At 41.1% G+C, this 23,302-nt stretch overlaps 1 protein-coding gene across 1 annotated transcript in view; it reads left to right on the top strand.

Moving 5' to 3' along the window:
- Nucleotides 1-23,302, top strand: part of LOC119428835 (gamma-aminobutyric acid receptor subunit gamma-3) — a 125,767-nt gene that overhangs the window by 45,911 nt on the left and 56,554 nt on the right. Inside the window, exons 2-4 of the mRNA XM_037696522.1 lie at nucleotides 6,526-6,617; nucleotides 7,052-7,183; nucleotides 16,662-16,744. Of these exons, the coding sequence (XP_037552450.1) occupies nucleotides 6,526-6,617; nucleotides 7,052-7,183; nucleotides 16,662-16,744 (307 nt within the window). The remainder of the gene's footprint in view (nucleotides 1-6,525; nucleotides 6,618-7,051; nucleotides 7,184-16,661; nucleotides 16,745-23,302) is intronic.

Genomic DNA, 23,302 nt, shown 5'->3' with positions numbered 1-23,302 from the left:
ACCAAGACCCTAAACCTAACCACCAGACCTTTTACTCTAAACCTAACCAAGATCCTAAACTTAACCACCAGACCTTTTACTCTAAACCTAACCAAGACCCTAAACCTAACCAAGACCCTAAACCTAACCGCCAGACCTTTTACTCTAAACCTAACCACGTGAATCTATTGTGAGCGCTAACAACGTACCTTTACACCAGTCCATCTCAAATTGTGGGGTGTGCCCCCTTGGGGGGGGGGGGGGGTGCGGATGGAACATGCTTTTTTGGCCACAGGGAGTAGTTTCTTTTTTCACCATTCTGATTTTGTCGCGTGCGTTCCAGCAGCTGTTTATTCGTATCTCTGTCTTACAAATAATAAAGTTATGAACAAATAACTGTCTTGTTGTTTTTGGAGCCATGCATGAACCACGTCGCTCCCCTCTGCTGCTGACACGATAAATAAATAACTGCGACGCCGCCGCTTCATGTGTTTTATGTCCATGCGCTCTGGACGTCACTCACAGCGCGCATGTGACAAAGAGTAAACTCACAGCGAGAGCGACACCTGCCCCCTCTTTCCTCTTTCACGTTGACAAAATGTTTGTTTTATCGATGAGTGTGCTCATTGATCCCAACTTCATTTTGATTTAAAAAAAATCAGCACAAAAAGTTTTATTCATTGTTGTTTTGTAGGTCAAAGTGTTTTACATAACACTCCTGAGTTAAAATGTTGCTGATCAGTTTGAATTTATTATTATTTATTGATTTTATTTTATTTTTCTGTATCAAATGGTCAAATGTTTACAGTTATATAAGATTTTTTCCAGACAAATTGATGCACTTTAATTAGTTTATGTTACAGTCTAATGTTAATAAAGTTATTCAATGTTATTTAATGTTAATAAGGACACAATGTTATGCAAAGGTGTGCATATAACAATGTTATAGACAAATTATACTATTTACAGTTGCAGTGGAGGGGGAAATCTTTACATCTTCCTAGGGGGTGTGTAACAGAAAATAATAATAATAATAAACTTTATTTCTATAGCATCTTCCAACAACGCCTTGCATTGACCAAGGTGCTTTACAAGATTAAACAAAATAAAAACAGGACACAATAAATCAGTGCAAATTAAAAACACAGCCAGAATAAAAGAAGGTAAGAGTTAAGAAATACTAAAATACTAAAAGTTAAACATTAAAAGCCTTTTTAAATAAGTAGGTTCAATAAATAATTGAGAAGCACAAATAAAACAAGCAGGGTGGTGTTCCTCAGGGGCCACGGTTGGGAACCACTAGATTAACTTTAAACAATCACAATAAAATAATTTGTCGTTGTTAAGGTTTACAATTTTCTCTGTTTTGAACATGTTTGGCCCATGATCAAAGTTTAAACGTGACACAATCAGGACAGACCGTTGTTTTGGTTTCTTGGGCACAAAGACGAAGTGGACACGAGTGAAATAAGCTCTTTGTTGTTTCCTAAAAGTTTCATATTTCAAGCACACATGGATACAGTTTCACTTTAGAATGATTTTTTTGTGTAGTGTAGATGAGACCTTAGTCCATTATTGATAATTTTGGGGTTTCTTTTGAGCTGTCGTGTAAAATATACCTAAATTTGGGGATAATTGTTATTCCACTGACCCATAGTTCATACTTGCTGTAGCCAAGAGCGTCTCCTGGAGAGAGCGGAAGCGTTCATAATTCATTTAAGTCGAATATTCTTCAACTATCCTCTACATTGTTGTGCATTATGTTCATGAATAATAATGAACTCGCTTCAGTGCCTTGTCGTGTACTTCCCAAAAATGACCGAGCTGGAGCAGAAAACCCCATTTGGGGACTTCCATGAGAGTTCGTCTTACTTGGCAGAACACTCGCTGGGTTTTCTGTGGCTGCATACGATGAACCACGAGCACGCCATCAACAGAACGGTATCTGCTTATCGTTATCCCATAAACGCGTCACATTAACACCAGGGATTCTAGCAGCAGATGAACTAATATCTTTGCGAAAAACATAAGACCTTGAAACGCGTATCATTGGTGACAAACTGTTTTTTCTCTTCTTTTTTTTTTTTTGGCCCCCTTTTATCGCCCGTCGTGGAGCGAAAAGGGGGAATTAGAAAACTAGGATGACCTGGACACAGTTCCACTTAATAGACTGTGGAGCGGCGGTTTGATGTCAGCAGCTGAGTTGTGAGCAGTTCTTGCGGTCTGACCTTACAGCTTGAACGTGCGCCCTCTTTACAATCTATAAAGGAGCTGATGCGCTGCCCGCGATGAGACCAACGAGGTGGTGAGCAGCTGAGTTCAAACGCCTGATTGGCGTTTCCTGCTCGATCCAGCAGGATTTCTGTTTCTTTACTTAAAAATTATTTCTTTTCCTCATTTTTTTTTAGTTACTGACAAGGACAGGGAGCACATTTTTGCCCCTAGTTTGTTTCCTTTCCAAACGATGTGAGGACAGTGACAATGACAAGTCTACCCAACTGGAAAATAAAATGGACCCGAAGCGTCCGCGGGTTATGAAATGATACATGAGCATTGCAGTTACCATTAGTTATTAATATGCCATCTGTGAGGGACTGAAATGGGATTTTCTTGCTGTTTTTGTTCAGTATCTGCTAAGAGTTTAGCATAAATATTGCTCCTAAGACAATATTTGTTGGCTGTATAATTTTACTGCAGCAATATTCATTAATTTCAGTGTGTTGTGGACAGTTCTGAATAAATTTGGTTGAACTTAAAGGTTGAACCCAGTCAAGAAAAACATTTTTTTTCAGCTGTTTTTTCTGTTTAAATGTAGCCACAATAAGGAATATAATCTAACTGCACATGTGGCCAAGACATGTACTGAAATATTAGATTTTATTGGTTTTATGAGGAATTATTTATTTTTTCCCATGTGAGCAAACAATTAGTGTTCTTGGATATTTTTTGGCCACATTACCACAGTTAGAAAGCTAAAAGGCTTGTAGAAGCCGTAGAAGCCATTTTTAAATACTAGTATATGTATGTCTGAGATCTCATACAAACACACAAATGTAAAAAAAAAAAAAAAAACTTTTATTGGCAATTACACCATTCAGAAAACAGCTTGGCCTCAAATGGTTTACTGTCCAGGGTGACACCGAGTGGTGGGCCTGGGGTTGGGGGGTGGGGGGGGGGGGGGGTGAGAAATTACCACCCTTGAAAAATTATGTCCCACTGGCCTCCCTCTCATTCACACACATGTACCCTGTCTTACTACGGCTGACTTTCATTCCTCTTCTTTCAAGTGCATACCTCCACCTCTCCAAGTTCTCTTCCGCCTGTTCCCTGTTCTCACCACAGATCACAATGTCATCCGCAAACATCATAGTTCACAGTGATTCCTGCCTGACCTCATCTGTTAGTCAGTCCATCACCGGAGCAAACAAGAAGGGGCTCAGAGCGGATCCTTGATGCACTCCCACCTCCACCTTGAAGCTATCCGTCATTCCTGCAGTGGATCTCACCACTGTCCTGCTGTCCTCATACATGTCCTGCTGTCCTCATACATGTCCCGCTGTCTTCATACATGTCCTGCTGTCCTCATACATATCCTGTACCAGTCTAACATGTCCTATTGTCCTCATACTTGTCCTGCTGTCTTTATGTCCTGTACCAGTCTAACATGTCTTGCTGTTCTCATACACGTCCCACTGTCCTCATACATGTCCTGCTCTCTTTGTACATGTCCTGCTCTCTTTGTACATGTCCTGATGTCCTCATACATGTCCTACTGTCCTCATACATGTCTCCCTGTCTTCATACATGCCCCACTGTCCTCATGCATGTCCTGCTGTCTTCATGTCCTGTACCAATATGTCCTGCTGTCATATACTGTACAGGTACATCTAAAAAAATAATATATCATGAGAAAGTTATATTTGCTTGTCAGTCACTTCAGAAAGTGAAACTCGTATAGATTCATTACAGACGAACGTTTTTCAAGCGTTTATTTCTTGTTTCTTATGATTATTATGACTTCCAGATGAGGAAAAACCAAAATTCAGTGTCTTGGACAATTAGAATATTGTGGAGGTTCAATATTTTAAACTCCTGGTGTCTCATCCTGATCAGCTGATTACCTCCTGGACATGAGCTATAAGTGTCTCATTCCTCAAGTCCAGCCACTCCTGAACCAGAGACCGCATCAGAAGCGTCTTACCTGCTGAGGAGACAAAGACGGGGACTGTCTCTCAGTGGTCCAGTGTCCTCTTTTCACATGAAAATAAATTTTCATGTCTTTTGCAAATCAAGGTCCCAGAGTCTGGAGGCAGAGTGGAGATGTCCAGAATCCATGTTGCTTCAAGTCAAGAGAGAAGTTTCCACAGTGGGTTGAGTCCATGTCCTGTTCTGGTGTTGGTCCTCTGTGGTTTCTGAAGTCCACAGTCAATGTAGCATGGAGCAGGACATTTTAGAGCTCTTCATGCTTCTTTCTGCTGACGAGCTTCATGGAGATCTCGGCTCCTGCTCACACTGACCACACTGTACCAAAAGTTGGTTGTGGAAAATTCAAATTTTCTGAGAAACAGACTTTGGTTTTTCACCGTCTGCAAGCCCAAATCACCAAAATGACAAGAAATAAAGGTTTGAAATAGTTCACTCTGTGTGATGAATCCAGATGAGTTGCACTTTCTGAAATAACTGACCAAATACATTTAAGACTTTTTCACCATATTCTAATTCTTTGGGATGCTCCTGTAGATGTACCAGTCTAGCATTCCCTCACATCTCCACAGCTTCTCCCTCGGCACCCTGCCATATGCTTTTTTCCAAAAATAATATATACTGTAGTTGATACATTTTTAACATGCAACATGAATAATGAATATACTAGAAGTTCTTCCAAGGTCTTGTGTTTTCCTGCAGCAATAAGATGTTGCACTCTGAGGTATAACTGATGAGAAAAAGCTCCCTCTAACGAGTCAAACGCTTGTTTCGTCGTGGTTGTTTTTTGTATGGGGTAGAACAGAGGCGCCCATACGTGTTCATCATGGAGCTCCTTTCAAAATGACCAAGTCCAAGTGAGCTGCCTGCTATAAGGCCCCATTTACACGAGAACAGCCTCTGGAAACGTTGGTGTTTTTTCAGTATTGATTGGAGGTAATAAACAAAACTATGAGCAAATTCCACTCTGAGACCTGCACTCAGAAACCTTCGGTTTCAGAGAGGATGAGGCTGTTGCCTGTAAATGAACGTTTCTTGTTGTGTAAACGAGACCTCACACCGGCCGCCCTGTCTGTCAGTCAAGTGACACATTTCATAGTGAGGATGGATCATAGGCTGCTTCTTCTTCTGGCTTTTCCCTCTTCAGGGGTCTCCACAGTGAGTCATCTTTCTCCATCTCACTCTGTCCTCACTCCAACTACCTCCATGTCCTCTCTAACTGCATCCATGTATCTCCTCTTTGTCTTTTTACTGGCAGCTGCATTTCTAACATCCTTCTGCCAATATACCCACTGTCCCTCCTCTGGACATGTCCAAACCACTGTCCCTCCAAACCTTCTCAGTGTGTCCTCTCCAACTTTATCTCCCAGTGTGCTGTACCTCTGATGATCTCATTCTTAATCTTCTCCATCCTTGTCACTCCTAAGGAGAACCTCAACATCTTCATTTCTGCCACTTCCAGTTCTGTCTCCTGTCTTTTGTCCATGTCTCTGTCTCCAGACCATACAACATAGTAGGTCTCACCACTGTTCTGTAAAATTTCCTTTGACCTTTGCTGACACTCTTTTGTCAAAAATAACTCCTGAAACTTTTCTCCATCCACTCCATCCTGCCTGGACTGTCTTCTTCACCTCATGGATGGATGGATGGATGGATGGATGGAAGGATGGAAGGATGGATGGAGCTCTATCTATCTATCTCTCTATCTCTATGTATATATATCTGTATATCTATATCTCCGTCCGTCCGTACATCCATCCATCCCTTTTTTTAAATGCCATGCCATCTACCCATAATACTTTTGCAATCAACCGGTAGATCATGATCAATGTATTGGGCTCCTGAATAAAGAAAATTTTTCAAAAAGTTAACTTTTTTTTTATATAAATGCTGTCCAACATTCCTGGAAAAAAAAAAAGAATCATCTTTTGTATTGTTTTTTATTTCTTAATTTAAAAAAGTGCTTTTATATTCACTCTGAGATTTTAATTACTGCATGTTTAGGAGGAAAAAAAACTCTATTTGGCCTCAAGAAGTAAACTCGACTGTCTGCTAAATGAGAACGCCTTGACTCGACGTTCTCACAGTAAAATATCTCACGATTAGAACAGAGGTCCTTTCTGAGGTGAGAGAAAGATGCTGAAGTAAATAGTTTGCTGTAATTTCATTTCTATATCAAAAGCAGACGATGCCCTCCCGGTGAGTGCTGCACTGCTTTAGCATTTTCTTTGATGTGGACACATCCGCACAGACTTCTTCAGATCGAAAACCTTTTCCCAGCTCGTGTAGCTCACTAGAAAGCCTTGTCGGATCAGTGTATTGACTCTCCTTTTCTCTCCCCAGGAGTACCAGATTGATATCATCTTCGCCCAGACTTGGGTGGACACCCGTTTGCGGTACAACAGCAGCAGCATGCGGATTCTAACCCTCAACAGGTAGAGTGCATTTATTGAGGATTCACTGCAAATGCACCAAGGGCTTTAGTTGTGACCCAACCATATGAGCTCTCTGGCTTCGTCAATACGTATTGATGGTTACAGTGTCTTATAATGTGCTTTTAAATGAACTGCAACCCCAGGACTCGATGAGTGCACCGTTGCGCTGTAGCTACTATTGTTTCTGGTCGTTCTCACCATGAATATCTCATTTGAGAGACGTATTCTTCCCTCTATCTAAAGAAGAGGCTTATAATTAACGGAACACATTGATTGATGTGCTTTGTTTTCCCCAGGGTCCCCTGGGTATTTTAGTATCTTCTTGGGAAATGAGAACAGACATGCATTTCAGAGAAGTCGGAGGCAATGATAACTCACCTTTCGCTCTTATTGTTATTATATATTTTTTTCCTATCTACCTCTTGTTCAACCAGCAACATGGTGGGCCTGATTTGGCTGCCGGACACCATCTTTCGGAATTCCAAGAACGCCGACTCGCACTGGATAACGACGCCCAATCAGCTGCTTCGCATCTGGAACAACGGGAAAATACTCTACACGCTAAGGTAAGACGCGTTCAACGAGCGGTACGCCCATGTTCCTCGTCGCTGAGGGATTTGAACGGTGAATGTTTATACGAGTGTTTTTGACTTGAATTGAACAGGGAATGCACGTTAACCTAAATATTTTTGGTGAAAGATGTTCAAGTTGGTAGGAGTTGCACTGTGGAGAAAAACAGAGGTACGTTTTGTTTTTGTCCCCCCCTTTTGGTGGAGCCAAGGGGTGGACAATGGTGGCCTTGGTCACCATATATTATATTTTGAACATCCCAGTCATTTGAAAAAAAACCCCAATACTTTTAAGCAATATATAAACTAGAAAGCATAGTTTCCTTAAATAAACAGTGTGGCAAGTTTTCATATAAATGATAGTGGCCATCTTGGATTTTGTTGTGGTAACCCATCTCATTAGTTTGGACTTCACTGTCAGGAGAGTAGACTCAGCTCACTAAGTCTCTCCAGGATAAGTTTAATTAATTTATAGGGGGCCGAGATGGTGAAGGCAGGGCAGCCGACTTGGGACAAGAAAGTTGCGGTATGACTCCTGCCATGCCCACATGTCGTGCTGTCTCTGAGCAAGAAACCTAATCCCTAATTGGTCCCCGGGTGCTTGCATAGCTGCCTACTGCTCCACCTGGGTGTACCTCAGGTGTGATGGGTTAAATGCAGAGAACTAATTTTACCATTGTATAGAAACATACAGTGATGACAACACATCATCCATCCATCCATCCATTCATTTTCTTCCGTTTATCCGGGGTCGGGTCACGGGAGTAAGCAGCCTAAGTAAGGAGGCCCAGACTTCCCTCTCCCCAGCCACTTGGGCCAGCTCCTTTGGGGGAATCCCAAGGTGTTCCCAGGCCAGCCGAGAAACGTAGTCCCTCCAGCGTGTCCTGGGTCTTCCTTTGGGTCTCCTCCTAGTGGGACATGTCCGGAACACCTCACCAGGGAGGCGTTCAGGAGGCATCCTAACCAGATGCCCGAGCCACCTCAACTCGCTCCTCTCGACATGGAGAAGTAGCGTCTCTACTCGGAGTCCCTCAGCTGGATGACTGAGCTTCTCACCTTATCTCTCAGAAGAGCCCAGACACCCTGCGGAGAAAACTCATTTCGACCACCTGTATCCTTGATCTTGTTCTTTCGGTCACAACCCAAAGCTCGTGACCATAGATGAGGGTAGGAACGTAGATCGATCGGTAAATTGAGAGCTTTAACTTTTGACTCAGCTCCCTCTTCACCACGACAGACCAGTACAGCGTCCACGTCACTGCAGATGCCACACACGTGTGTGTGTGTATATATATATTTATATATATATATATATATATATATATAATATAATTATATAATTATATAATTGTATAGTATTATAACTGACAGGAAAATTGACGAATCATAATGTTGATGTAGAGTGGGCGGAGCCAAAATTTGGGGCTCTGAGCCTTCAGGAGATGTTTTTATGCATTTAATCGCATTCTTTAAATTAAAAAAATCCACACTGAATTTGTATTTTGCGCTAACAATTTAAGGTTAAATACCAAATCTACATTGATAAGTTTCAGTGTTACAGTTGTATTTTATCACGTGATGACATTTCTGTGGGTTGCTGTTAAATTTCAGCGTGAATTATTGAAATTACATCTTGTACTTGAACACAAGTGGGTGGCTGAGCCGCAGGGGCTGCTGGGTAGTCTTGGAACAGACATAGGTTGACTTTTTTTCAGGTTATGTGATGGGTCGCTGCCGGTTGTTCTACTGTTGAGTTGGTGTTTATGTTCAGGTTGTTGTTGGTGACTAACAGAGAAGACACCATGAGTCAGACGTTGTACTTGATGAAGAGACAAAAAGAGACACAAACGGACAGAGACTTAGCTGAGTTAGACAATAGCATCTATAAGGTTGCTGCAGTATTACATACAAACTGAATGCCTTGCTCTTATAGTCACGGTTCACCCAAAGATGAAACAAGTTATCATCAAAGCATAGAAACTTAAAAATCCAACAGTTAAATTAAAGTTTTACAACGTGTCCAATGATTTTTAATATTCAGGCTAGATGGCTATTCCAGAAATTTCCCACACCTTCAATTGCAAGTAGCGTAAAAATCTCACTCTCAGCAGATTAAAATTAATCCGACCTCTGCCTGTTTGGGTATTCATGGATGACGTGACGCCCTTCACAGATTTAACGCCTCCAATATTAATGGCTTCATCAATTTATTAAAGAGACGGTGATCAATCATTTAAAAGTCGCATCTATGCCCGTCAGCTTAATCCACATGGATTTACAGCAGATGAGAGCAGCAGCAAATACAGAACGTTTGTCATCAAGTGAAGTTTAATGTTTGAATTTTTCTTTCTTGAACGGCGAGATTTCCAGTATGACCCTAGGTGTGCCCCTTTCACGGGGGGGCCACTGTCTTCTGGTGGTGGGAGAGGACCTTAATTTGCCGTTAGGCCAGTGTCCGTTTTAATGGCAACATGGAAAAATACCAGACAAATTTTCATGATCTTTATTGCCGCTGACTTCTTGTTTCTGTTCTAACGGGATCTCTTATTAGTTCACATTTCTTTGAGGAAGTCTCAAACAGAAGGGAAATCACTCACCGCTAATCTTTTTTACTTTCTCAGTGTCCTGTAGTCATTTCTGATCACGCCATCTCAACCCTTGGAGTCTCCTTGTAGTCCCGGGTCCGGCCTCCACTCCCCCGGTCCCTGGTCTTCCTCTGTGTGCCACATTAGTTGTTGGATTTGTTCCATTAAGTTCTCCAGGCGTTTGAAGACCGTCACCGGGAATCCCCTCTTGACCAGGTCGCTTCCTCCGCTGAGCCATACAGCACGGTTCCTTCTGGAAAAGACACACTCATCTTTGCTGGGATTTTTCTCCTGTGTCTGTTTTAACACAATGTTTTTCCAAAAGTCGTCATTGGAGGTGCCTCTACAGCGGATTAACTTTTTGTTCCCCGTCGAAGAGCAAAGTGGGGAATTGGAAATACCTTTTGTCCGTCCTTTAATCTTGTGAGCTGGGTCACCTGAAAAATAAGTGAGGTACTGACTTCCATTTTGGTGTGTGGCTGCATTTTATTGTAAGAAAAGTCCCTATTGTTGCCATGCGTTGCCACGTTAAAATCCAAGATGGCTAATGCCATATTAATTCATTCAACCTTTATTTAAACTGATAAATTACATTGAGCCTCGAAGACTCATTTTCAAGTGAGACCTGTTTGGACAAACAAAAACAGTGGTTAGAAAAGTAAAGAAAACACGAGGAGAGACGGTAGAAAAAAAAGATCTCTCACGCAGTGTCCTAGACGGGACACGATTTGAGGCATCAAAAAAACCTACCACAGCAAAGCAACATAAATAGACGTTATACATTTACATATAGGCGGTGAAAACAGTGAATTTTTAAGGGAAAGTCGTAGCATAGTCCAGAGCCCCCCCTCTCGGCCATTGTCCAGATAAGAGGTGACGTTCATTCATCATCAGCTCGGCTGAGGTTCTGTCACATGTCTACGGTCTTGGGAAAGGGAGGGGTGAGGAAACAGTCAAAGCATTTTTGTTGTTTTCAAAACATTCCAGGAGGAGTTGAGATAAGTCCGGCGTCAAGGCCACAGTTTGGGTCAGGCAGAACTCGTGAATTGTTTCTCTCTTTTTTAAAGTCTCGCTGGTATACATTCCTCTGATGGAAACTCCAAAACAGCCGAATTGATCCTTTACTCCAAAAGTCGAGCTCACAGCTTCTCCAAGATTATTCCCACCGTTCATGAGTGCTGCCAGTGAGTTCATAGTCCTAATAACAGCTGCTCCAGCTCCCTGCTGCAGCTCCACAAATTCAGTCTGAGCGCTGTCGAGCTTCAACACATCCACACGAATTTGTAGACAATCCAAGATTTCACCAACCCAAACAGTAGAATCTAGTTGTCATCATGAATCCAATTTGTTTCCGTCGAGGTAAGAGGGTCCTCCTTACCCTGACTCCTGTCGAGAGAAGTTGATCGATTTTGTTGAGAGACCAGCTGATCCTTCCAATAAAGAGGTATACAGAAAAAAAGAGGCTTTTTAAGGGTTCACAGGATGAAAGAATGCAAGCAGGGAAGCGGGGGTGGTATGGAGCGCCAGGAAATACGTCTGTCTTCACCGGAGTACAGAGGGAAAAGTATATATATACTGTATGTGTAAACCAGCCACCCCATCATTTGAGAAAACTATACTTTCTACTTTTATATTGCTTAAAAGTCTTCTTCTTCCTGTTGTTCTTCTTACTCTTTGTTCTTGTTCTTCTTGTTTTAGTTCTTCCTCTTCTTCCTATGTTCTCACTCCACTTCCATCTTCTCTCCAACTGTCCTGTGTTCTGACTAACAGTAGCACAATTTCCGCCGGCACCCTGTTTGTCAGCTGCACCGGTGGCGGTCGTTGGTAACCAGAACCTCGACCGATCTGGTATGGTTTTGCTTTGCTTCGCATTATATTTTTGGCAAAAGTGTTTTACATCTGATGCCCTTCCTGACACAACCCTCACCAGTTGCCCGAGCTTAGGACCAGGACCAGAGATACACTGGCTTCTGCTCCCTAGTGGCTGGTTTGTATTGCTTAAAAGTAGTTTCGTTAAACGATCGGCGCGGTCCAAGATTTGTCTACATTTGCCAAGGCCACCATCGGCCACCCCCTGGTTCCTCCACTGCGCCTGGTGGTGAATAAAATGGCTTCCTCAGTTTGCCAGGATCCGTCAAAAGCAAGATAAAAAGGAACACCTACGTCTGTTCTACACAGTGCAACTCCTACCCACTTGAATTTCTTGCCCTAAAAACATTAAGGTTTACTTGTGTTCCCTGTTCAGTTCCAGTCCAGAAGAACTTCCATACAAATGTTCACTATTCGAATCCCTCGGTGACAGGGGCGCCGGCGTACCGCTTGTTAAAATCAATGAGTACTGAACCATTATTAAACCTTATATTTACTATAAATGTGAATATTTTCATTGTTAAACATTTGGAACGATCCAGGTTGTCTACATGTCCCAGGTTTCTGTTTCGTGACGTAGACTTTTAACCCACTAATCTGTGACTGAATCTGAAGCGGCTGAATCCACAGATTTGGACAGGAGCTTTTTGTTTGTTTGTTTGTTTTGCCTGCACGTATCCAAACCTTGTCCAAAAAGCGAACCCCACCATGATTGGTTACATCATCCACCTCGGAGGAGCCTGCTGTGTCAGCACGGTTCAGGTGGGAATGAAAATTCAAGCTTCCTGCTTTGATCCTCTGAACTTTTACTCTGAAAATATTAACTCAAATCAAACACTATTGTTTCTAAAGATTGGAGGGCTCACTCAAAATCTTCTATTCACTTCCCAAGACGTAACCTGTAATTGTAAGGGAATGATTACGGCTGTTGCAGAGGTTAATACGAGCCAGATTATGTGGCTATAAATATGCTCGTTATCAACGGGGTCAAGACCTAAAAGCTCTGACTTGAAACGTGCACTAATCCCTTCAGTGCACGAACAATGAACCCGATGATTATGTGAGACAGGAAAGGGGTCATCCAAAGTGACGGAGGGTAATCATCAACACAGCTGTTCCCTTCAGCTCAGCCAGGACTTTAGTGCAACTTGTTTTGTTTCCCTCGTTCTCCGACCTAATTATCTGCAACATCACACACCGAATGTAAACAGAACCAAACGAGATCATCTGCATTTTCCTGCAAAGAATGCAGTGCCAACGCTTATTAATTCACACTATTGTGATCCTGTTTATATTTGTTATTCCAGGTTCTTTAAACTACGTTATTCAGCGTCTTTCTCGTTCCACAATTTTTGTGCTATTTCAACAAATCATAAATCAAGACGTTCAGCTCGTTCAGGAGAAGGGTGCTCTGACTTTTGGCATTGGTGCAACTTTAGCTTTTTGAAATATTTAGCCTTTTCTGCCATTTTTTTCACTCATAGAAAATAAATTGAGCTCATTTTCCATCCTTCAAATCTTTAGATGTGTTTACAACCTTTTACTGCTCCTTTCACATTTCGTTCTGCTTCAGCTTCTTTCAACTTCCTGCTGCAAATTTAAACTTTTTTAAGCTACTTTCAGCTAATTTCAGCTGTTTTGTGCTCCGTTCAGATTCTTTCTGCTAGCTACTACTTTTTTGTGCTTATTCTAACATTTTTATGCTAATTTCAGCTTATGCTCATTTCAATTAAATTCTGTAAGTTTCAGCTTTTTCAACTATTTAGCTGTTGTGCTAATTTTAGCTTTTTCATCTCATTCTACATTTGTTGTACCAACTTCAGCTTTTCAGCGTAATTCAGCAAAATTGTGCTCTCTCCACTTCCTTCAGGTAATTTAAGCTTCTTTCTGCTTTGGTAGCTACTTTTCAGCTGATTTTTTTTGTTGCTAATTTCAGCTTTTGTCAGAGGATTTCTACTTTTTTTGTTTGCATTTCTGCTTCATTCAGCCTAATTGGGCAAACATCTGTTCTTTCTGCTTTCTTCTGCTAATTTAAGCTTGTTCTACCTTTTCAGCTAGCTTTTTAGCATTTTTAGCTTATTTCAGCTGTTTTCAGAAGGTGGTAATTTCTGCTACTTGCTGCTTAATTAACTTCTTTATGCTCCTTTAAGTATTGTTCTGCTAGTTTCAGCCATTTCTGTTAGTTCAGCTACCATTTAGCTGGTTTGCTAATTTTAGATTTTTCAGCTAATTCCACATTTTTTGCACTCATTTAAACTTTTTTCAGCATAATTCAGCAAAAACATGATCGCTCTACTTCCTTCTGGTAATTTAAACTTCTTTATGCTACTTTTTTTTAGCTGCTTTTCAGATGTTTTGTTTTTGCTCATTTCGGCTTTTGTCAGTTGATTTCTACTTTCTTTTGCTCATTTCTGCTGCTTCTTTCAGCTTAATTGGGCAAACATCTGTTCTTTCTGCTTTTTTTCTGCAAATTTCAGCTTATTCTACCTTTTCATCTAGCTTTTTTAGCATTTTCAGCTAATTTCAGCTGTTTTCAGATGGTGTAAGTGTGGTAATTTCTGCTACTTTCAGCCTAATTAACTTCTTTATACTAATTTCAGCTTGTTATGCTCCTTTCAGCTTTTTTCTGCAATTTCAAGTACTATTTAGCTGTTTTCTGCTCATTTTAGTTTTTTTTTTTTTTAAATAATTCCACATCCATTGAACTAATTTCAGCTCTTTCCACTTCCTTCTAATAGTTTAAGCTTCTTTTTGCCTTTTCAGCTACTTTTTCTTTTGGGCTAATTATCAGCTTCTTTTAGCTTGTTCCTGATCATTTCAGCTTCTTTTAGCTTGTTCCTGATCATTTCAGCTTCTTTTAGCTTGTTTCTGATCATTTCATCTTAGGTTGCTTTTGATCATTTCAGCTTCTTTTAGCTTGTTTCTGATCATTTCAGCTTCTTTTAGCTTGTTTCTGATCATTTCATCTTAGGTTGCTTTTGATCATTTCAGCTTCTTTTAGCTTGTTTCTGATCATTTCAGCTTCTTTTAGCTTGTTTCTGGTCATTTCAGCTTCTTTTAGCTTGTTTCTGGCCATTTCAGCTTCTTTTAGCTTGTTTCTGATCATTTCATCTTAGGTTGCTTTTGATAATTTCAGCTTCTTTTAGCTTGTTTCTGATCATTTCAGCTTCTTTTAGCTTGTTTCTGATCATATCAGCTTCTTTTAGCTTGTTTCTGGTCATTTCAGCTTTTTTTAGCTTGTTTCTGGTCATTTCAGCTTTTTTTTAAGCTTGTTTCTGATCATATCAGCTTATTTTAGCTTGTTTCTGATTATTTTAGTTTTTTTGCTTTTTTCTTGTCGTTTCAGCTTCTTTTACCTTGTTTCTGCTAATTTTTTTCACTTCTACGTTTCAGCTCTTGTCACTTTTTTTGGCTACTTTCCACTAATTTCAGCTTTTACATGATCTACTAAAGGTTTCTTCCTCATGAGGGAGTTTTTCTTTCCACTGTCGCCTTCATGCTTGTTCAAGATGAGAGTTCTGTGATGGAGTTAAACTCGAAGCTGCTCCTCAGATAAATAATGTTCATTTATTATTTTATATTTGAATGTTTCTGTTCAGTTCCTGAGACGACTTCTGTTGTGACTTGGAGCTGAAGAAATAAACTGAACTGAATTGTTCAGCTTCTTCCGTCTAATTTCAGCCTTTTTATGGTCCCGCCTCTTTTTTTATATACATTAAAGTTACTATTCAAGTTATTCAGTTTTTTCCTTCTGCTTTCCAGCTCTTGGTAGACGTCAACAAAGCTTTAGCTCGGGGCTCAACTGGTGGTCCAGGGGTCAAATCAGACACATGGATGAGCTCAGTTCGGCCCATCGAAGGGTTCATTTTTAAAGAAAATTAGATTTTAAACCATAAAACAAACTTACGTAATGACAATAACCTTTGGATGTCCGCGAGCAGTTTAGTTGAAATCAGCTAAAATCATTCGTCAACGAGCATTCACACTGAATGTGCGCAGTTTCTTGTTCTTTTTTCCTGTTGTCCACCAGTCCCATTTTGTCCACCAGTCCCATTTTGTCTTCCTCGGTCGTCAAAACTTTTATTTTTAGTGGAGTTTGAGACGGGTTCCAAACGGGTTCTAGACTCCCCATGACAACTCCATGTTGAGAGATTTGTAAAACGTTTAAAATTCAAACGGAGCTGCACGCTTTGGCTTTCTTTCAGGTCACGTGTGCTTCTCTGATGACTTTAACGTAATGGTTTAATTAAAAGTCTCGATTACCGGACATCCTTCAGGCCGGTGGTCGTCTCAGCCGCGTCTCATTCAGCTCCGCTCTCCCCCACGTTCAGATTGTCCGTGTCGACGAGAACACGGGCCGAGCACGTTTGCAGATTGAGATTACACATCATCTGCAATTTGCTCACCTACAAACGAGGCGAGAGAGGCAGCCCTCCTCCTGCTGCCGCCGAGGCGCCTCCTTTGTGTTCCGAGTCTGGCAATTAATTCGATATTGTGTGACGGACAAAGACGCAACGATGCGCAACAAGTCGGAGCAGAGTTTGGCGTTCATGAGCTCATTTTCATAATTCGTAGTGTATCCCATAAAAACCCATCTTGGGATGTTGAAGTAGCACGGAGAGGAAATGATTATTTACTACAGAGATTTTCCTCTATGCGATTTTTGGAAACTAGAGCGTCTCCTGAACACGTTTTGTACCGACCTGCCAGACGCTCGATGGTAAGTGCCCTTGCTTTAGAAGCAGATGTTCCTTTGCACCTTGACCCGAGTTAAAAAAACAAACATCCACTCCGGTGATGAAACACTTCCGTCATTTTGAGGGATTTCACACATCAACTGTGCAATCGAGTGTGATCCCGTACCATCTGGTTCCAATCCAGTGCCTCGTGTGCTCGAGCACAAAAAGCGCATGGTGATAAACGCGGTAATGAACCCCGGTGCACTCGCGGCGTGCTTCACGGTCAAATGAACGGAAGGTTTGAACGTCTCTGTCTTTCTGTGCATCTCTCCTCTCCTTCAGAATGACCATCAACGCCGAGTGCCAGCTGCAGCTCCATAATTTCCCGATGGACGAGCACTCCTGTCCTCTCGTGTTCTCCAGCTGTGAGTACTGGCACCGAAAATGCACACGCATAAACTCAAGAGACCGGTGTAGAGAAATGACTGTGCAGAACTTTATCAACGAGCGCTCAAATTAAAATGCAGGAAATCAAAGGGGGGGAAATGTTGAATGTCTCCAAATACATCTGTCAGGGACAGATAGAGCAATACAATACGATGATACAACTTTATTTATAAAGCACTTTAAAACAACATGTGCTGTACATTAACACATACGAGCATAAAAACTATAAACACAACAGATATCATAAAAGTCATGAACTACCAAATCAGAACAGCAAACGGTAAAAACAATCAAACAAATAAATTAAAAGCCAAAGAGAAAACAGGAAGTGATGTCAGAGGCAGCTTGTTCCACAGTTCAGGGGCAGCGACTGAGAACGCTCGGTCGCCTCTCAGCCTCCTGTTGGACTCTGGGACGACCAATAGCAGCTGATCAGCTGATCTGAGGGAATGTACGGCTGGAGAAGGTCAGACAGATACTGTGAGACCACGAAGACATTTGAATACAAACAAAAGAACCTTAAAATTAATCTGGAAGCGAACTGGGAGCCAGTGATTTTAAGACGGGCGTGATGTGCTCTCGTTTTCTGGTACCAGTTAAAAGACGAGCAGCAGCGTTCTGGACCAGATGAAGTCGAGTCAGGAGTGACTGGCTCAGACCCACATAAAGTGAATTGCAATGGTCCAGACAAGTTGTGATGAAAGCCTGGATTAAAATCTCAAAATGATGTGATAGGAATGGTTTGACCTCAGTTGTGTCGGGTGATAAAAGCTGGACTTGACCACAGATTTAATCTGAGCATCCAGTTTAAAATCATTGTCCAGCCTCACACCCAGGTTAGTTGCTGTCTCAGTCAGATGTTTTGTGAAAGGACCCAGATCAACATGGACTTTGGAACCATCACTGTGCTTAAACAACAGAACCTCGTTTTTCTTCTCATTAAAATGTGAAAAGTTTTGTGGCATCCATGCTCTGACTTCCGCCATACATTCCAGGAGTTGGTTCACGGATTACTGTTTATCTTGTTGTAATGGAACATAAATTTTTACTGTCATCAGCATAAAAATGAAAAGAAATACCATGTTTCCTGAGAATATATCCCAGAGGTAGTAAATAAAGGGAAAACAGAAGGGGGCCAAGTATATATCCCTGAGGTACTCCACATGTGAGAGGTGCTACAGTGGACTTCACAGAACCAAAACACACACAAAAGCTTCTCTCTGTTAAATAGGATTTAAAACATAGTAGCCGATAAGACCTGGTAGAGCTTTGCTAACATGGAACGTGGTATTTGAGCTCGTTCTCAGTCATGCAGGAGACATTGAATTTGATAACTGTACCACATTTCCTTCACCTAAAGTAAACTCTTTTATATGCCCATTGTTCTTTACCATAATAAATGGTAAATGGACTGTATGTATATAACGCCTTTCCAGCTAATCAAGATACTCAAAGCACTTTACAACACGATCTCTGCCCTCTTACACATCCACACAGCACTCTACTACATCATCCAGTCAATAAATATAACTTTATTGTCCATAACATTCCATGAGATGGAGATTTATCTTTGACCTCTGGCTCAAACAACACGTTAAAAATGCCATAAAACTTTAAGAAGCTTTACTAACCCAATAAAAACATTCTAAAATACACAATACATTAAAACATAAAAACATCTCGGCAGACAATGGTTTGTCATGTGAGGCTACGTTTAAATAGGACCCTGTTAAGGACACTCACAGTAGACGGAACAAATGACTTTTTGTACCCATGTTCCTTTACCAGAGGAACCACCAGTCTTCAACCTGAATAATGGTTGCAGTGGATGGGTCGGATCATTGTAAACCTGTATTGTTTTTTTCCTAGAGCCTGACTGCAGGTATGTAGGTTGCATTTGTTGATGACCAGTGAGTTTCCTACTTTGTTTGACCATCCGGGACAACTTGTTCCAGTCTCTGGCTAGCAGGTTCCCATACCACGAGTCAATATTCAAAGAAACAGCTACTTCTCTACAAAGCTAATCTGAATCTGTAGAGATTAATTAGTGCTTTAGATCACATTCCTATACCAATGGGACACAAATTGGAGGCGATAAGGGTTTCAGTGTCTTGCCTAGGGACATCGCAACATGTAACTGCTGGTGGAATTGAACCCCCCGGGTCATAACTTCTGATCCACTCGATAGTTTAATGAAACTTGATACACATAAGCATCATCACTAGATGGAGTGTTGCGGATACGTTTCACCACCCCAGCTTCAAAGTTAAGGTTACAAATCAAGGTCACAATTAAAACAAGGTATTTTTTCTGGACTTATATCCGACTCAAAATAATTTAACGTAACTCAATACAAGTTTGTACCACACTAAATGGCATATTGCGTATTCATCACCCCAGCTCTAAAATCAAGGTCACAAATCAAGGTCAAATGTTATACTAAGTCTTTGTTTGTTGGGGCCACAACTTCTTATTTGCGGACCAATTAAAAAAACTATATAAATTTGTAGCACCGCTATACAGTGTGTCACATAATCTTTTCCTCACCCCGGTTCTATTTCAAGGTCACAAATCAAGGCCAAAGTTAAAACAAGGTATTTTTGTCTGGACTTCTGCCCCACTCAAAATAATGTAACATAACTCAATACAAATTTGTACCACCAGTAGATAGCATATTGCATGTTCTTTTCATCACCCCAGCTTTAAATTCAAGGTCACAAATCAAGGTCAACGTTAAAATAAGGTATTTTTTCAGGACTTCTCTCCCACTCAAAATAATTTTATGTAACTCAATACAACTTTATACCACCACTAGATGGCATATTGCATAATATTTTCCTCACACTAGCTCTAAAGTTGCGGTCACAAATCAAGGTCAATTGTTGTCTTTGTCTAAGTCTTTGTTTGTTAGAGCCATGACTTCTCATTTGTTCATTATTTTAGCTATATAAATTTGTACCACCACTATACAATGTAACATTATTTTCCTCCCCCCGATTCTATTTCAAGGTCACAAATCAAGGTTAAACTTAAAAGGAGGTCTTTGCTTGTTTGGGTTGTAACATTAATGAAACTTAATTTGAATTTGTACCACTAGTCAGTATGTTGCGTAATATTTTCATCACCCCGCACTATGGTCAATGTTTCAAATCAAGGTCAAAGGTTATACAAGGTTTTTGTTTTTCTGGGCTGTTGCTATAGATTTATGTATAATAGTTTGTTGTTATAATGTGTTCTATGTGATACTATTGTCTTTCTTAGTGTTTAAGAACTAAAGCAGCATAGTCCTGGTAGACCTCGTTTTGGAGAGGTACCCGTTTTTCTGGGTCTATCAATCAAGACCTGAACCTTGTCTCCTTGTCTTAAAGGCTTGCAAAGCCTATCCAATAACTATTTTATTCATTGTTTGTTTTGTCATATTTGTAGGACATTTTTAAGGAGTAGCTTGTTCCAGTTGGGCCCCGTGTACATTTGGATCTTTGGTGCTTCCTCAGAGAGTTGGAGTGAGCTGGGCATTCTCCTGCAAAAACTATAAAATGTTACATGGCTGAAAATCTGTATCCACCCATTATCTTTTACCCGCTTCTTCCATTTTGGGTCACAGGGGTCGCCGGTGCCCGTGTCCAGCAATCACTGTGCGAGGGGCGGGGTACACCCTGGACAGGTCGCAAGTCCGTCACAGTGAAAATCTGTATGTTCTTTGGAACTTCTGGTTGAGTTTACCCATCTCTGGTCCAAAAGAAGCATAGTCAGTAGGGACATGCAATGATTTTTGGACAAGGTCTAGTTTAGAGAGCTCCTCAACCCTGCATGTTTTAGCTGCTTCAGCACACTTGACTGAAATGAATGAGCCATTGGCAGGCTTCTGCTAAACCTGATGGCATTCTGAGTAGGATACTCAATAATTTGAATCAGGTGTGTTGAAGAAGGGAAAGATCTAAGTGAGCCACAAGGATTAGGGTTGGGAACCTCTGGGTGGGTGAATTTGACCAACTGTTGTGCCTGGTAGTGACCTAAAGCTTTTATTTTTTTCAGATCATGGTAAGTTCCATCTGTCTTGCTAGTATGTGATCTGTGGCTCACATTCCTTGCCCCGTGTCCAAAAGCAGCCCTTGTAGAACATACGGCACTGTTTTGGTATAAAGTGGTGTAGAAGTTATTATGGCACTTTGACAGTTTTTCATAGCCATGTGTCAATGTTGTGTCAAACAGTTAGTATGAATGATTCCAGCATTGTGTGTTGTGGTTTGATGTCAGTGTTTTAGGAGTTTCGGTGTGGTGAAGAAGAGAAATGAAATTCCGTTGTAGTAAGACAGAGTACAAGTGTGGAACAGTGAGGCTACAAGGAGCAGAGGCCTAAAATGCCTCAGAGAGGCCCCAAAGGTGCAGGACTTCAATTACTTGGGGTCCACTGTCCAGGAAAATGGGGAGTGTGGTAAAGAGGTGAAAAAGAGGGTCCAGGCAGGATGGAGTGGATGGAGAAAAGTTTCAGGAGTGATTTGTGACCAAAGGGTGTCAGCAAAGGTCAAAGGAAAAGTGTACAAGACATTGGTGAGACCAGCTATATTGTAAGGTCTGGAGACAGAGAGAAAAAGACAGGAGACAGACTGGAAGTGGCAGAAATGAAGATGTTGAGGTTCTCCTTAGGCGTGAGAAGGATGGATAAGATCAGGAGTGAGATCATCAGAGGTACAGCACAGGTTGAACAACTGGGAGATAAAGTTAGAGGCCAGACTGAGATGGTTTGGACATGTCCAGAGGAGGGACAGTGGGTATATTGGTAGAAGGATGTTAGAACTGCAGCTTCTAGGAAAAAGACAAAGAATAGATTTATGGATGCAGTTAGAGAGGACATGGAGGAAGTTGGTAATGAAGACAGAGTGAGATGGAGGTGGATGACTCACTGTGAAGACCCCTGAAGAGGGAATACATGAAAGAAGATGATGACTATGATGGACATTTGGGGCCATGCCTCTTGGCTCGTTATTCTTCTTGGGTTGGAGTTACTTGCTAAAGCTTTGTGGAAATCGAGTTAGTCATGGACACCAACTCAATTTCTGTGGCAGGAGACGTAATTATGCCATTTGAGATTATTGAACTTCTTAGGATGTGTCCCATTGTAATGAACTCTACGGCGTCGCCTCATTTTGCTGCTTTGTTTCTCTGATTGGCATCATTAACCCTCGCAGAGCTGGGCTACAGCTCATTCCTGCATCAGGTTGTACAGAACTTTTGAATAATTTAATACTCTGTGGGCAGAGGAAAGAGCTTAGGGGCCAAAATGGTCCCTCGTTCCTTTGGGAAACACCTCAAACAGGAAGGTCCATGTTTCAGAGAGAATCACTGATTAGGTGCCTGAACATCAGTTGCCTGTAGATGAGAATACTTCATAAAAAATATTGGCTTTTATTTTTGATGTACCACGGCTTTTTCCTTTCACTGACAGAAAAACTTCTTGCGCTTTCAGTCCATAAAACTGCTTGGACTGAAGAAAATCATAAAAGGATTTTTTTTGTCTTATTGTTTTGGGGAAAATAGCCACAATCACAATTTAATTTTATATTTGTAATGTTATTACCAATTGGCATGGTCTAAAATATTCAACATTTCCTAAACCTAAGCCTCGGACTTGTAAAGTCCTTTGGATGAAGGACGAAATGTCTCCAAAAAAAAAAAAAAAGTCTAGATGACCTGACTGAACTTTGTTGGATTTTTTTTACCTGGATTATTCAGCATGGACTTTGATGATTGCATTTACTTAATCTGGTGATTCCTGCCCTTCTTATTCTGCTCGTGCTTTGCCCTCACTCACCTGTTCCAGTTCGTCTCCCTGCCAGGTGTTTGTGATTTTGTTCATTAGTTTATGCCTTTATATTCCCCGTGTTTTAGTTCGTATTTTGGTTCTGTACAACGTATGTGTCAGTCCTGGCTCTGTACTTTTGTTTATTGCCCACAAGATTTCTAACTCGTTTTGCCTTTTTTGAAAATCCAAGTCGAGGTCAGTATCTGTCTGAATTTTGGGTTTTGAAACGTCTAACCATGATGCGTATCCAACTTATTCCTCGCCCCCATGCTGCCTTGTGGGAATCATGCGCGACTTCTGGCGCGGACCTGAACCGGTGTTTATGTGGAAAAGAACGAGCTAATGTAGTTTCTCTGAGCATTGTGGATTTAATTTAAACATGTAGGAACACCACCTGTCAGAGCTCCAGCAGGACAATATAATCATGCCACTGCCTGCTGAGGACGGGGGATGGAGGACGACCTGAAGAAGTGGCTGCAGGTTACATGTACTAGCATATTTAGCTACATCTACTAGCATGTTTGGCTACATCTACTAGCATCTTTAGCTACACCTATTTGCATATTTAGCTACATCTACTAGCATATTTAGTAACATCAACTAGCATGTTTGGCTACATCTACTAGCATCTTTAGCTATACCTACTTGCATATTTAGCTACATCTACTAGCATCTTTAGCTACATCTACTTGCATATTCAGTAACATCTACTTGCATATTTGGCTACATCAAC

This window comes from Nematolebias whitei, chromosome 23, assembly GCF_014905685.2.
Source record: "Nematolebias whitei isolate Nwh7 chromosome 23, NemWhi1, whole genome shotgun sequence".
In the NCBI taxonomy this organism is placed as follows: domain Eukaryota; kingdom Metazoa; phylum Chordata; class Actinopteri; order Cyprinodontiformes; family Rivulidae; genus Nematolebias; species Nematolebias whitei.
Note: the sequence above shows the minus strand (reverse complement) of the source record. Positions and strands in the feature narration are given on the sequence as shown.